The sequence below is a fragment of the Mercenaria mercenaria genome, chromosome 1 (genome assembly GCF_021730395.1).
Source record: "Mercenaria mercenaria strain notata chromosome 1, MADL_Memer_1, whole genome shotgun sequence".
In the NCBI taxonomy this organism is placed as follows: Eukaryota; Metazoa; Mollusca; class Bivalvia; order Venerida; family Veneridae; genus Mercenaria; species Mercenaria mercenaria.
The window spans coordinates 69,906,702-69,923,585 of NC_069361.1; the positions used below are offsets into that span (position 1 = coordinate 69,906,702).

General features: G+C 35.4%; 1 protein-coding gene across 4 annotated transcripts in view; it reads left to right on the forward strand.

Moving 5' to 3' along the window:
• Window positions 1-11,277, forward strand: part of LOC123534519 (carnosine synthase 1-like) — an 83,018-nt gene extending 71,741 nt beyond the window's left edge. For 3 of the 4 annotated variants that reach the window (XM_045316808.2, XM_045316816.2, XM_045316823.2), the window contains 4 exons: window positions 8,486-8,648; window positions 9,060-9,343; window positions 9,891-9,977; window positions 10,646-11,277. In XM_045316808.2, the coding sequence (XP_045172743.2) occupies window positions 8,486-8,648; window positions 9,060-9,343; window positions 9,891-9,977; window positions 10,646-11,124 (1,013 nt within the window). In that variant the 3' untranslated portion in view covers window positions 11,125-11,277. The remainder of the gene's footprint in view (window positions 1-8,485; window positions 8,649-9,059; window positions 9,344-9,890; window positions 9,978-10,645) is intronic. The other variant, XM_045316830.2, reaches the window with a different exon arrangement.
• Window positions 11,278-16,884: the final 5,607 nt, after the last annotated feature.

Genomic DNA, 16,884 nt, shown 5'->3' on the forward strand with positions numbered 1-16,884 from the left:
CTTCATGAAAATTGGTGAGAATGTTCACCTTGATGATATCTATGTCAAGTTTAAAAGTGGGTCACGTGCCTTCAAAAACTAGGTCATTAGGTCAAATAATAGAAAAACCTTGTGACCTCTCTAGAGGCCATATTTTTCAATGGATCTTCATGAAAATTGGTCAGAATTTTTTTTCTTGATGATATCTAGGTCACATGTGCTCAAAAACTAGGTCACTATGTCAAATAATAGAAATAACGACGTCATACTCAGTTCAACACTGGGTCATGTGGGGATAGGTGAGCGATTCTGGACCATCATGGTCCTCTTGTTTTTTGAGTTACAGGGAATATTACTTTATGTGATCAAGGAATTATTGAAGTCTTAATTTAGTGATGAAGTATACCTTTTGTGTATGTCATAGAGTGTGTTGTATTTAACACCTTTGTTTATACTTAGTCGAAAACACCTTATACAGTTCCGTTAGTTAATATAGTAGTTGTAGTCAGTAGTCCAAAATAGTTGTATTACGTAGAATTTACTACCTTTAGACCTTTAATCTCATATTTATGTTCGATTAATCTTCTACTTAACATTCATTTGCATGAATCGATAACCAATCACAACCACACCGCCATATTCAAAAGTGTAAACAAAAGTCATATCCATTTTTAGTCCTGGCTTCCAAAACTCTAAATGCCGCTTTTTTATATTTTTTTTTTTTTCATAGTTGCGGCTTCTCCCGTCCAAATCCAGTATATAAACCGAGAGCGCTGAAGATCTTAAGCTAAGCCATTTTATGCTAAAATATTTTCCCATCTATTGTCTAAATACATTTATATATATACAGGTAATTGTGTGTTTCAATTTATAAACATGTATTTATTGTAATTATCGATTTTGTGCATTCATCAATTGTTCCAATACTCGTAATTATTGTTTTCCATTGGTACGATCGAATGTTTATGTTATAGTTGCAGGATCGTATCTGTCGTCAAATAATGTCATAAGAACCCCAGACTTGAGTTGTCATTACTCAATCTACCGGCTGGCGAGGTCGGCGACATGAACAATACTAAACAAAAAATGACAAAAGTGGAGTTCTTAATAGGAAGTAAAGCTTATATAGTTTTCTAAAATAAGTAACAATTGAGAATAAAAAGAAAACATCTTGAAACAAGATTGTGCCATAACAGAAACATACACAACATATGGTCTCGTGAAATGTGCTGTTAGTCAACAATAAAGGGTACAAATAGTTTTTAGAGTTACAATGGATATTACTTTTTGTATTCTAGTATTTATATAAACCTTGTTTTGTAGAAAGATATAATTTTTGCGAAAAAAAAAATTATTTTGACACAAGTGTGGGGATTACTAAGAAGTACAGTTGCATAATGTTGTATCATGCAATTAGCATCTGATGATAAAAGGAAAAAAAGGAAAAACTTTGATACAGACTTAGCCACGGGGGAAACACAGTAGACCTGGCCTCGTGGGATACGCTGTAAGACAACAATTTAAAGGTATAAAAAGGTTTTTCCGAGTTTCAGAAAATATTACCCTATTGTAGTCTAGCAGTTGCTGAAACCGTGATTTTGTAGTGAAATGTCAAACTATCGCGAGCAAGAACATATTTTTACAAAAGTCAAGTACAGAAAAGAAAGTACGTAAAACATTTGATAATACAAAGAATTAAAACCCTCTTGAAACGGACTAAGCCACATGAGAAACACAATTTACATTGACACGCGGGGTTAGCGGTAAGATCACAATTTTAAAGTACCAATATAGTTTTCCAAGTTACAAAGAATGTAACTTTTTGTAACCTAGATATGGAAACTTAAATTTTGTAATAATATATATCTATTGCGAACAAAAGTGATTAAATTACTAGGAAGTACTTCAAACTGCTTGAAACTTGTGACCAAGTCTTAATTTTATAACGATATATACTTTTTAGCTCGACTATTCGAAGAATAAGTAGAGCTATCCTACTCACCACGGCGTCGGCGTCGGTGTCGGCGTCGGCGTCGGCGTCACACCTTGGTTAAGTTTTTCGTACCAGTCCACATTTTGACAAAGTCTTTTGAGATAAAGCTTTGAAACTTTCAACACTTGTTTACCATCATCATGGCCAGTTATAGGCAAGAGCACATAACTCCATCAAGGATTTTGGCTGAATTATGGCCCCTTTTGACTTAGAAATCATGGTTAAGTTTTTCGTACCAGTTCATATTTTGACAAAGTCTTTAAAGATAAAGCTTTGAAACTTTCAACACTTGTTTACCATCACCATGGCCAGTTATAGGCAAGAGTACATTACTCCATCAAGGATTTTGGCTGAATTATGGCCCCTTTCGACTTAGAAATCTGGGTTAATATTTCGTACCAGTTCATATTTTGACAAAGTCTTTTGAGATAAAGCTTTGAAACTTTCAACACCTGTTTACCATCACCATGTCCAGTTATAGGCAAGAGCACATAACTCCATCAAGGATTTTGGCTGAATTATGGCCCTTTTTGACTTAGAAATCTGGGTTAATATTTCGTACCAGTTCATATCTTGACAAAGTCTTTTAAGATAAAGCTTTGAAACTTTCAACACCTGTTTACCATCACCATGTCCAGTTATAGGCAAGAGTACATAACTCCATCAAGGATTTTGGCTGAATTATGGCCCCTTTTGACTTAGAAATCTTGGTTAAGTTTTCCGTACCAGTTCATATTTTTTGTAAAGTGTTTGACATATGGCTTTGAAACTTTTATCACTTGTTTAGTATAATAGTCTCTATCTGTAGGAAAGAGAACATAACTCTGTCATCTATTTTGGCTGAATTATATTCCTTTTTGGACTTTGAAATTGGTTCTGTTTTCATACAAGTCTATGTTTTGTCAAAACTGTTTGACATATGGCTTTTAAACTTCGAACACTTGTTTATCATTATGATTTCCATCTGTAGGCAAGAGTACGTAACTATTTTGACTGAATTATGGCCCTTTTTGGACTTTGAAATTGGCTCATATATTGCCATTTAGTGCAAGACTTATCGAAATCGAAGTAATACAGGAACATTGTTTGTCTAATCTATTATTTCTTTTGTCTGAATATCCGTGGAAATATTTTGACTCCATTCTTCAATCAATTCTTCGAATAGTCGAGCGCGCTGTCATCAGACAGCTCTTGTTCTTTTTCTTGCTGCTATATTTTAAAGGCAAACTTGTAATTTCCGCAATTTTTCCGGACGGGAAATTTATTTTCATATTCTTTAGAAAGGAATAGTGTTTTCATGATTTATGATTTAGACCATAAAGTCGGCTACATTTTACACACAATTACAGCCGGGTATCTTATTCTCATCGCATTCTACAATTACTTGAACGTAATTGACTGAGACTTTTAAGACCCGTTGTACAGCTCCGAGAAACATGTAGTACATAAATCGTGGTAATTTACGGAATACTGTTTTGTTCATATCCTACAGTCGCCCATTGCCTAATTATCCAAGCGCGATGGTAGGAAAGTAGGATGATTAGATGGTAGGATTGTAGGATAGTAGGATAGGAATTGTAGTATGTAGGATGACAGTGATAGGATGGCGATGGTAGGATGCTAGGACGGCGAATCTTAATTCTTACGGAATTTTGTGGTAGGATGGCAAGATAGTAGATATGGTTGGATGGAATGATGACGATGGTAGGATAGTAGAACATCGATATTAAGATGATAAGATAGAGATGGTATCCTACTATCCTACCAGCGCTATCCTATCATCTTACCGTATATATATATAAAAAAAAAAATATATATAAACTCAGATTTAAAACACTCAAAAGGGCAGATATGCAGCAAATAAGTAGAGTGATATGTATTTATATATTTTTATTAGCTCACCTGTCACAAAGTGACAAGGTGAGCTTTTGTGATCGCGCGGTGTCCGTCGTCCATCCGTGCGTGCGTCCGTGCGTCCGTCCGTAAACTTCTGCTTGTGACCACTCTAGAGGTCACATTTTTCATGGGATCTTTATGAAAGTTGGTCAGAATGTTCATCTTTATGATATCTAGGTCAAGTTCGAAACAGGGTCACGTGCCTTCAAAAACTAGGTCAGTAGGTCTAAAAATAGAAAAACCTTGTGACCTCTCTAGAGGCCATATATTTCACAAGATGTTCATGAAAATTGGTCAGAATGTTCACCTTGATGATATCTAGGTCAAGTTCGAAACTGGGTCACGTGCCATCAAAAACTAGGTCAGTAGGTCTAAAAATAGAAAAACCTTGTGACCTCTCTAGAGGCCATATATTTCACAAGATCTTCATGAAAATTGGTCAGAACGTTCATCTTGATGATATCTAGGTCAAGTTCGAAACCGGGTCACGTGCCTTGAAAAACTAGGTCAGTAGGTCAAATAATAGAAAAACCTTGTGACCTCTCTAAAGGCCACATTTTTCATTGGATCTGTATGAAAGTTGGTCTGAATGTTCATCTTGATGATATCTAGGTCAAGTTCGAAACTGGGTCACGTGCGGTCAAAAACTAGGTCAGTAGGTCTAAAAATAGAAAAACCTTGTGACCTCTCTAGGGGGCATATATTTCATGAGATCTTCATGAAAATTGGTCAGAATGTTCAGCTTGATGATATCTAGGTCAAGTTCGAAACTGTGTTACGTGCCTTGAAAAACTAGGTCAGTAGGTCAAATAATAGAAAAACCTTGTGACCTCTCTATAGGCCATATTTTTCATGGGATCTGTATGAAAGTTGGTTTGAATGTTCATCTTGATGATATCTAGGTCAATTTTGAAAGTGGGTCACGTGCCATCAAAAACTAGGTCAGAAGTTCAAATAATAGAAAAAACCTTGTGACCTCTCTAAAGGCCATATTTTTCATGGGATCTGTATGAAAGTTGGTCTGAATGTTCATCTTGATGATATCTAGGTCAAGTTCGAAACAGGGTCATGTGCGGTCAAAAACTAGGTCAGTAGGTCTTAAAATAGAAAAACCTTGTGACCTCTCTAGAGGCCATACTTGTGAATGGATCTTCATAAAAATTGGTCAGAATGTTCAACTTGATGATATCTAGGTCAAGTTTGAAACTGGGTCACGTGCCTTAAAAAAACTAGGCCAGTAGGTCAAATAATAAAAAAAACCTTGTGACCTCTCTAGAGGCCATACTTTTCATGGGATCTGTATGAAAGTTGGTCTGAATGTTTATCTTGATGATATCTAGGTCAAGTTTGAAACTGGGTCAGCTGCGGTCAAAAACTAGGTCAGTTGGTCTAAAATTATTAAAATCGTTTGACCTCTCTAGAGGCCATATTTTTCAATGGATCTTCATGAAAATTGATCTGAATGTTCACCTTGATGATGTCTAGGTCAGTTTCGAAACTGGGTCACATGCGATCAAAAACTAGGCCAGTAGGTATAAAAATAGAAAAACCTTGTGACCTCTCTAGAGGCCATATTTTTCATGAGATCTTCATGAAAATTAGTGAGAATGTTCACCTTGATGATATCTAGGTAAAATTCAAAACAGGGTCACGTACCTTCGAAAACTAGGTCAATTATAGGTCAAATAATAGAAAAACCTTGTGACCTCTCTAGAGACCATATTTTTCAATGGATCTTCTTGAAAATTGGTCAGAATTTTTATCTTGATAATATCTAGGTCAAGTTCAAAACTGGGTCACATGAGCTCAAAAACTAGGTCACTATGTCAAATAATAGAAAAAACGACGTCATACTCAAAACTGGGTCATGTGGGAAGAGGTGAGCGATTCAGGACCATCATGGTCCTCTTGTTATTTAAGGTGAAATACTAGTAGTGAGTTTCAGATTAGTAAATGTACATAACAAACGGTTTTATCAACATATCGATTTATAATTTGTACCGAATATATTGGAAATGACAAACTATTATTTGTACAGAACAATGCGTTAAAAACAAGAACAATAAGGGAAAAGTTTGTCCAAGAGCGGAGTGTTAATGCCATTTCTAAATTAGATAGTTATTGTAAATATAAAACTGCATTATAATAATTTTGAGAAAGAATTAGGAAGATATGTTAATGTAGAAAGGGATAACATGTTGACTGTGTAAATTATGTAATCAAAATGCCATCGAGTCAGAATATCATTTCATATTATGTTATACACGTCACAGTTGCATAAGATCCAAATACCTGGACCGATGCTCATGTCCAACTGTGCAAAAGTTTAATGCATTAATGTCATCCAGTAGTAAAATATGTATGTATAGTCTTGCAAAATTTATTAAAGAAGCATTATGTGTACGAAAAAATACTCTTGAAAATGTACTTGTCTTCTGATCGATTACAACTATTCTGTTTAGTTCTATGTCCTTGTCATAAGTTTTTTTTTATGTATTTGTAAATTGCTTAAGGCAAATGTATTGCTGATTACCAATAAACTGAAACTGAAACTGATACAAATGCTAGCAAAATTCATTTAAAAATCTCAAATTTTTAATAAGCTTTTTAATTCTTTTTATTGCATGCCTTAGCTCAGAGACTACACTCTTTAAAGGAATGTTATAGAACAAGTCTTAATAACATTCCCTTATAAAATACAGCAAGGAAGGTGCACTTTAATATGTCTTAATCATATTCAGTGGAGAAAAAATATCTGTAGCTTTCACATATACGTATTTCAATTTTAGCATGTAATGGTTTTTATTTCATTTGGGGTAACATGCCACTCTACTTACGCTCTGTTTAAAATCTTAGACTTTAAATTAAAACCAAAGTATCAAATCAATTGAATATTCAAATGGAACGTTCAAGATTCGTAGTTTGTTGTACATGTTTAAAAACAACTGATTGATGTGAAACTTTATTCATTGTTACATATAACTAAATCTAGGACCGATAACCTCAAAGTTATAATAAAGAATCCGGCATAATTATCTTATCTATTGAGCAACATAGTCATATCTATTGAGCCATCTCGAGATTGCGTACGCTAATTGAGGATCCCTAAATTTGAACTGTCAATCTTGAGATTGTGCATGTCCCTAGATTGAGTACAACAAGCACACAATCACTCTGTAGTTCACCGTAATATTCGATAAGTACTTATTTCATTAACTATTGAATCCATGTCATGTAATGTTTCATGTTTACTTGACCGTGTTAAATATAAATGCTACAACAAAATGAAACATACAGATCTATCCTGATAATAATATATACCGTTGCCACATTGTCTAAGGCAACGATATGGACGAGAAGAACATACAGGAATTAAAATACAGTTTTGGCTCAAACATATTTTTTCATCAATTTTAAAATAGTCTGTTTCAGCGTACAAAGTTTCACAAATAAGCGTATGTACAGAGTAATATAATGCCGCTGACATATCATTTCTGGTGTGAAATATTTTATTTATGAATAAAAGATAAAATCCCTATAGAAGCATTTTTAAAACTCGATTTGTTGTACCTTTATATTTAACATACAAAAAGACGTATCATCTTATTATTTAATAAATTGAATTACATTAGATTATACCAGTTTATTTCAGTTTGATTGTGATCCGTCTTGTTTTGCGTTTTAATGCTGTTTTTTTTTTTCAACAGTATTTCAGTTATGTAACGGCGGGCAGTTAACCTAACCAGTGTGTCTGGTTCTGTACCAGAACAAATTAGTTGTCCGGAAGTAATTGCGAACTTCCCCACATGAATCAGAGGCGGAGAACGAATGATTTTAGACACAAAGTCTTTTATCAAATCCTCACGGAAAACGTTCGCCTCGTCCGGGGATCGAACTAACGACCCAACGATCCGTGAATCTCCGCTCTCCTTATTGAAGTTGTGAAGCAAGTTCTACAACTTAAATAAATCAATATCGACATCTCATTCATGATGAATCCATCGTCACGAGGATAGGGGAAGAATTACCTGTTTCCCTTTTGATGCTGAGCGCCAAGCAGGGGAGCTACTGGTAACATTTTTCACGTCTTTGGTATGACGGGGCCGGAGATAGAACACAAGACATCCCGCACTCGAAGCGGACGCGGACTAGGCTGTCTGCTCTGTTAATGAATATATACGCTTTTGACATGAAGAGTCATCAATGTAAATATAAAACAAAGCAGGTACATCGATGATAAAAAAAAATCGTAGGTGTTTTACATTTTTCTCCCTCTCTCTTCCAGAATTACAGTAATGACTTTAAAACATTAGGGGAATGTATATAGTTACGATGTCATAGAGGAAATATGTGGGGGGCGGGTTTATACTAAAACGTACGCACGTATTACTGCGTGCGCTCGTAATATCTAATACGTACGCACTAAACAAGTATTACATGCGCAAGTATAAGAAATTTTGATTTTCAATTATAATAACCACTTGCCACTTCGATTAATGAAAAAAATTATTACAATGTTCCTTTGGCCTTCTACGTACAATTACCTGACGTACGTATTGATGTCAATAAATATTTACGGAATAAATGAGCTCAACATTTACTAATATGTATTATCAGGTCCAAGCTTCAACGCAATGATGACAGCTAATTCGAAAGCAAGAACTCAAAATGTTTTGAGCATGCGCGGAGCAGATATTTCTCAGTGGCCTCGGGCGGACATGTATTCAACAAAGGCCGTACATCTGACGACAGAAATGGATTGCGACAAATTGCCTGATAGGTGAAATGAGTTTACACGCTTTTCTTCACATGTCATATTTCTTTAACTTTTCACAGTTATGACTTTCACAGTCGAAGCATATCCAAAGCCCATACTGTAAGTTAATACACCATGATTGTTGTGAAAAATCTTTGACTACAGTTTAATGACGTGTGTAGAGCGTTTAATTAAAACCTTAAGTATAAGTTGAAGGCAGGTGACTGCTAAAGACAATTATAACCAAAATATCACTCGAGATATTGGTTGCCTAATGCAAGCGGATGCCTAATACAGGTGAACTCTCAAAAAGATTTAACAGTATCTGTAAAATATGCTTTCTCACTTTGTTCGGATTATGTAATTCCTTGGTATTTGCAATATTTAATTTTGTATATTCGAAATTATTTTACTTGAAATGTTTATTCCTCTAAGCTTTAGGTTTCCTGCAATATTGAAACTAGATAACGGCTCGGGTGCAACTGGTGCTTGTGTTGTCGAAAGCAGGGTTGAATTAAAGAGGGAATTCTGTCAGATAACCAGTTCACTTCGGAATGATTCGGACTTTCCCGGCATTGGGCTAACTCATGGCAATTCAATGATGACAATGGAGTTTTATGGCGGGACTGAGCATAATGTTGACGTTATCATATACGACAACAAGCTTATTGCTGCTTTTATCACAGACAGTGGTATAACAAGACGACCCTATTTCATTGGTGAATACTTCTTCGATTTCTTTGATTTAACGCACAGTCATTTGTCAAACTTGTTTGATCAGTAAAGACGCTATATGGAACAGAAATAGACTCATACGCGTTCCAAGACAAAAACTGATCTAGCGAAAACTTTATATGTATTCATTTAAGAACGGTTTGGTCTGTCATTTTTAACCTAACAAAATACTACCAAAACTCTAATATAATAATATCTCAAATAATATCTACATCAGTTCCCGGGCAAATCATTCATTTTAACAAATGCATTCGCCGTATAAAAGTGTCTCTGAATATATATCAAAGTGATTTTTTTCCTGAATGTGTGGATGGTCCTATATCACATAAAATATCGTTATCGACGAAGCAAATGTGTTTCGACTAAACGCTTATTTTTTGCGTATTTTTCACCAAAATGTACGCCAAGTGTATTTTTAAACTTTTGATGAAGACAATCCTCATTAAATGAGTTTAGCTGGACTAATTATATAATAGTTACATGTGTAGGAAATCTTATTAGTTTTGCATATTTAAAATTTTGTATTTGCAGCAACAGCTAGGCGTATGCCGTCATTCCTTTCTGAGGACAAACAAGCACGGCTTATTGAAGCGGCCTATAGATGTTGTTTACAGATAGGTAATATCACCTTTTTCAATTATCTTGAATTTGCATTCTTGTACTTTTGTGTATCTGCAAACGTTTATGTTTTGATGATTGTAAATATGCTCACTTAAAGAAGAATACTACCAAAGCTAAAACAATAAATTTAGCTGAAATACAATTGAACATATCATTTTGTTGAAAAAAAAACATTAATTTCAACTCCTGCATAAACACAATACTTATGTTTGCGTAATTCTGTCCTTTTTGCCTTAATCTTATTCATTCTTGTTGTATTAAATCCGTTGGAATTCATATATTAAGTAGAATATGGCCTCATTTTTATACATATAGGTACATTTTGTGTTATTATTTTTTCAAGATTTAATGTAAAAATGTGGGCGATGTCTGCTTTGTAAATGTAAGTAGAGGTTTCGATTTTATGTCTTAACGTTGTATCAGTACCTCGTTTAAGAATGAATCTGTATTTGGTGCTTGAAATCTGGACTTTGTCAATACCGAACGTTTTTAAATACAGGACAAAAGCTCTAGTCAGTCATGAGCGGACATTATCAGTATCACGAAACGTATTAACTCGCGTACCTAATGCTTGCATTTTATAGTCAATATGAGTTTAAGTTCCATGTGGAACATATTTAAGCATACCGAATTTTACCATATATTTGCTTTGTTTACGACTTCAGGACTGTCCAATGGTACATTTAATGTCGAGTTTAAGCTGACCGAGAATGGACCAAAGCTAATTGAAATCAATTCAAGGATGGGCGGATATTGCTTACGGGCTTGGTTGAGGAAATTATATGGTATAGACATGATGCTATACTCTATGATGATTGCAGGCGGTATTTCTCCCTATGTGCGTACACGTCCTGTAGATAAAATACTTATTGGTGTTATGGTCATACCAGCATTGCATGCGAAAATATTAAAAGAAGAGCCACTAAGAACCCTGCTGTATAGCATGATAGAGAAAGGGGAGATTGTTTTTCTACAGTTTTACAAACTGAGTGAGAATTTGCCTCCTTATGACGACCCTTTCGGCAATATTGCTGTTTCTGGTTCCACATCACAAGAAGCAAAACTAAAATTGATGGAAGTTTGCAAAGTGCTGGACATTGATCAACCAGACTATCAAGTGGAGCAGTTTATACAAAATTTTTAGATGAAAAGACATTATATGTTTTACACATTTGGTGCTTTTTATATTGAGCAAATGGATGTTTCTTTCAGTACATGTATCTGAAAATATCATATTTTAGAGTAAAGTTACGTTCACATAAACTTTTATCTGGTAATAAACGCTTTATATAATCAATCTCTTTGCACATTATATATATTTATATCAGACTTGTACGGTAACCTTCATTTATAAACTGTTGTTTAATAATGGTATTTTCCTGAAATATACTTGTGTTATCAAATTATGAAATAGAGCCATGTATCCAATGCACCTTGTTAAATTACACACTTCTCTTACACACACTACATACATGAAACATGTTCTTCTCGATAATTGTTTTTTGTTTGTTTGTTGATACTGGGTTTAACGCTGTTTTTTAAAAGAATTTCAGTCAGCCAACTTAACCAGTGTTCCTTGATTTTATACCGGTAATACCTGTTCTCCACAAGTAACTGCCAACTTCCCCACATGAATCTGAGGTGGATGTCAGATGAATTCAGACAATGGCTTCTGTAAAAATTGTAACGGCGAACATATGCCCCACCCAGGGATCGAATTCACAACTCCGCAATACATACTGTGTTCTCCCTGTAGAGCTAAGCAGGCGGGCTTCTTCTCAATATATTTCAAAGAAAAGTCTAATATGCATATAAGTAGCATTTTTGACGCCGCTTATATTTGTAGAAGGGTACTCTCCCACGCATCGGTCGAATATTACGGTAGTGGATACACAACGCTGGTAGAGGAGCGTAGTAGAAGGGTAAAATAAGCTTCGCTCTTTTTAGCTCACCTGTCACAAAGTGACAAGGTGAGCTTTTGTGATCGCGCAGCGTCCGTCGTCCGTCCGTCAGTCCGTTCGTGCGTGCGTGCGTAAACTTTTGCTTGTGACCACTCTAGAGGTCACATTTTTCATGGGATCTTTATGAAAATTGGTCAGAATGTTCCCCTTGATGATATGTAGGTCAAGTTCGAAACTGGGTCACGTGCGGTCAAAAACTAGGTCAGTAGGTCTAAAAATAGAAAAACCTTGTGACCTCTCTAGAGGCCATATATTTCACAAGATCTTCATGAAAATTGGTCAGAATGTTCACCTTGATGATATCTAGGTCAAGTTTGAAACTGGGTCACGTGGCATCAAAAACTAGGTCAGTAGGTCAAATAATAGAAAAACCTTGTGACCTCTCTAGAGGCCATATTTTTCATGGGATCTGTATGAAAGTTGGTCTGAATGTTCACCTTGATGATATCTAGGTCAAGTTCAAAACTGGGTCACGTGCGGTCAAAAACTAGGTCAGTATATCTAAAAATAGAAAAACCTTGTGACCTCTCTAGAGGCCATACTTGTGAATGGATCTTCATAAAAATTAGTCAGAATGTTCACCTTGATGATATCTAAGTCAAGTTCGAAACTGGGTCACGTGCGGTCAAAAACTAGGTCAGTAGGTCTAAAAATAGAAAAACCTTATTACCTCTCTAGAGGCCATATATTTCATGAAAATTGGTCAGAATGTTCATCTTGATGATATCTAGGTTAAGTTCGAAAGTGGGTCACGTGCCATCAAAAACTAGGTCAGTAGGTCAAATAATAGAAAAACCTTGTGACCTCTCTAGAGGCCATATTTTTCATGAGATCTGTATGAAAGTTGGTCTGGGTGTTCATCTTGATGATATCTAGGTCAAGTTCGAAAGTGGGTCACATGCCATCAAAAACTAGGTCAGTAGGTCAAATAATAGAAAAACCTTGTGACCTCTCTAGAGGCCATATTTTTCATGGGATCTGTATAAAAGTTGGTCTGAATGTTCATCATGATGATATCTAGATCAAGTCCGGAACAGGGTCATGAGGCCATACTTGTGAATGGATCTCCATAAAAATTGGTCAGAATGTCCATCTTGATGATATCTAGGTCAAGTTTGAAAGTGGGTCACGTGCCTTCAAAAAGTAGGTCAGTAGGTCAAATAATGAAAAAATGTTGTGACCTCTCTAGAGGCAATATTTTTCATGGGATCTGTATGAAAGTTGGTCTGAATGTTTATCTTGATGATATATAGGTCAAGTTTGAAACTGGGTCAACTGCGTTCAAAAACTAGGTCAGTAGGTCTATAAATAGAAAAACCTTGTGACCTCTCTAGAGGCCATACCCTTGAATGGATCTTCATGAAAATTGGTCAGAATGTTCAGCTTGATGATATCTAGGTCAAGTTCGAAACTGGGTCACGTGCCATCAAAAACTAGGTCAGTAGGTCAAATAATAAAAAAAACCTTGTGACCTCTCTAGAGGCCATACTTTTCATGGGATCTGTATGAAAGTTGGTCTGAATGTTCATCTTGATGATATCTAGGTCAGATTTGAAACTGGGTCAACTGCAGTCAAAAACTAGGTCAGTAGTTCTAAAATTAGAAAAATCTTTTGACCTCTATAGAGGCCATATTTGTCAATGGATCTTCATGAAAATTGATCTGAATGTTCACCTTGATGATATCTAGGTCAGTTTCGAAACTGGGTCACGTTGGGTCAAAAACTAGGCCAGTAGGTATAAAAATAGAAAAACCTTGTGACCTCTCTAGAGGCCATATTTTTCATGAGATCTTCATGAAAATTAGTGAGAATGTTCACCTTGATGATATCTAGGTAAAGTTCAAAACAGGGTCACGTACCTTCGAAAACTAGGTCAATAGGTCAAATAATAGAAAAACCTTGTGACCTCTCTAGAGACCATATTTTTCAATAGATCTTCATGAAAATTGGGCAGAATTTTTATGTTGATAATATCTAGGTCAAGTTCAGAACTGGGTCACATGAGCTCAAAAACTAGTTCACTATGTCAAATAATAGAAAAAACTACGTCATACTCAAAACTGGGTCATGTGGGAACAGGTGAGCGATTCAGGACCATCATGGTCCTCTTGTTGAAATAATGGAAACGCACAGTCGATGAAAATAAACTTTGAATATTTTCTAGAATATCTTACAAAGTTATTCCTTCCGAGAAAATGAATATAGTTACTAACATATAATGATGTATGGTTTTACTCGGTCAAATGTTCATGAGAGAGGAAAATGCTAGGGTCGTAATTCCGCTGGATCGGCAGTCTATTACTTCTAATAGATAGTATGTCACCCTACAGAAAGGCATTAGGCTTCAGCCCCGCTGAGACCGTAAGTGTGACAGGATGGTCAAACCGGGGACAGAAACTACAGGAGCAATTTAAAACTCATTACAATATTTACAAGTTTATTTACAGAAAAAAAATGATTATTTAATTTAACAATGAATGATAAAAAGACTAAATAGAAGAAAAGAAAACCACTGAGATCAAAGTCAGATTTCTGAAGTATATTCGGTTCTATTAATTACTGTTGATTGTCCCCGTGACGATTTAACAGATGTTTACTATTACTGAAAACTTAAAGTAGCACCACTAAACTCTGGTATGATAAAGTCCCACTAAATCGCGAAGTTGGCTACAGAAGTCAGCGGCTTGGCGGTTAAGGCAAGACCATGGGACGAAATATCTCTGCGCTGGGAAATTCACATCCAGACGAGTAAAGTAAAGCAAACCACGGGTATAGGACTTACGGATCGTGACATCACCAGGTAAAAGTCGTCTGGTTGAAGAAGCTAAAATATATAACATATGGTAAGCACCATAGTAAATACAAATAAAGGCATAAAACTGCTCCTTTGGGTACACCATACCTCCGTAGGCTCCCATAAATAATACGCGCTACTTATACAAAATATACGTGCTACTAACTTCATACGTCACGTGAATACAATACGTCACTTATTACTTCCATTATTTCTCAAATTAATTACTTACTAGTCTAAAGGTGAAGTATGATAAAGATATGAAAAGATTTTGATGTAAACTTATAGATAAGATGATGATTAACTGCAGCTATTATTTACAAACACAAATTAACAAAAATGCAATGCAAATCAAACGTAACACAACAGCTGGTATGAATGTATTACCCTATCAGCTACCATAAAACAAAACGAACATCTTATAGATATGAAATATACTGTCACACGATAAATTTAAATTGCAAGTGCATATTAGTGCACGGTACTAGACTTTTCAACACATACATTTATACATTACAATGAAACGCAGTACCGACGTTCCATAATTTACCACGAAAAGATTGACATATACGTTTCATGACAAAAAGTGTTTTCTAACTACAATGTTACACAAATTTTGTTTACAACTTATACAAACGAAACATTTGTTTGTTTGGGTTACGCCGTTTTTCAACAGTACATCATAACGGAGTTAACTAACCATTTTTCCTGACTGTACCAGTAACAAATGTTCCGAATAACTGCCACTTCCCCACAGATATCAGAGTAACTAATGTTTCAACACATTCGTTATCACGAAACATTTAGATTCCCTTCGAAATACATAATTTAAAAAGTCAAAAAATAATAAATTACTGCATACGAAACTACTAACCTTTGCCGAAAAGAAATATACAAAATTCTGTAGAATGAACAAAATTTTGCTAAATAAAATGGTAATTCAAAAATCATACACAAATCTAACAAATAAATTTCTTACCTCGATCGAGCAAAATTTTATTTCTACCAAGAATAGAAGAGTGACATAATGTCGTCTCAAGACCGTAATGACGTGTGCACAAAGGATATCTAGTCCTTGCAGTCGATTTGTATGCTTATGTCCCGCCAAATATTGGATTTTCACGGGAATCACGACATAGCCGTGAACTCTGACTATATGGATGTTCACAGGAATCACGACAGAGCCGTGTTCTCCGACTACTTTGGCGCGAATGTGAATTGGACAATTTAAGACCCGTTATAGTGGTTTTGGGGATAAAAACATAAATTACTGAAGTTTAGAAAATTAAGAAACTTAATATCAGGTCATTGTATCGGTAAAATGAGATGGACTGTGGTGAACACAGTAAAATAGCAACTGAAATGTTTAAGTTTATATTTCAACTCAAAACATTTTTACGGAATATACCTTATGTACGCTGGGGACGTATCAAATCTATTCCCTTTGATGTAGTTTTATGTGCGCAGTATCACGGCTGATGAAGAAACAGTCAGAAAAAATACCGAAAAATTAATTAGAAAGAAGTAATATGGCAATGAAGCCGTAATTGAGGTATATGAAATGTCAAATTTATTCTCTTGTGATTGTGTTTTGAAGAAGAGCAATATCACAGGTGTCACATTGACTACCGATAATCAGTTACACTGCTCGTTCTTCCATCAGAATGTGAACCCTTATTAACAATTAGAAATCTCTGTCAGTGTGTAATAATTTTTTTTTTGTAGGCCATTTTCGGCATCCCACGTCTGATACAGAAAACTCGTATGAGCTTTAGTGATGACCTAGGAAATCGGAAGTATCATACAATAACACGTAATTGCATGGGCATTTCTATCTGTCTTGAATAGTCCTCTACCTTAAAGTAAACATGGCATTCAGATAAAAGATAGCTAGATATTGTTAGTTAATTTGCATAAATTACTTTTTGCTGGATTTAACGTCACGCCGAAGATATGTCATATAACGACTTTTGAGCATTTGATGATGCAAATTATTTTATCACGGGCAGGCACCTGGGCAAAACAAGAGCATGCGGGATGGCCTCCTCGTGTAGGAATTTAACGCCCAGAGCGAGATTCGAAATCTCGTTGGTAAGGGCAAGTGAATTGAAGTCAATGACTTTAACCACACAGCCATGTAACCTCCAA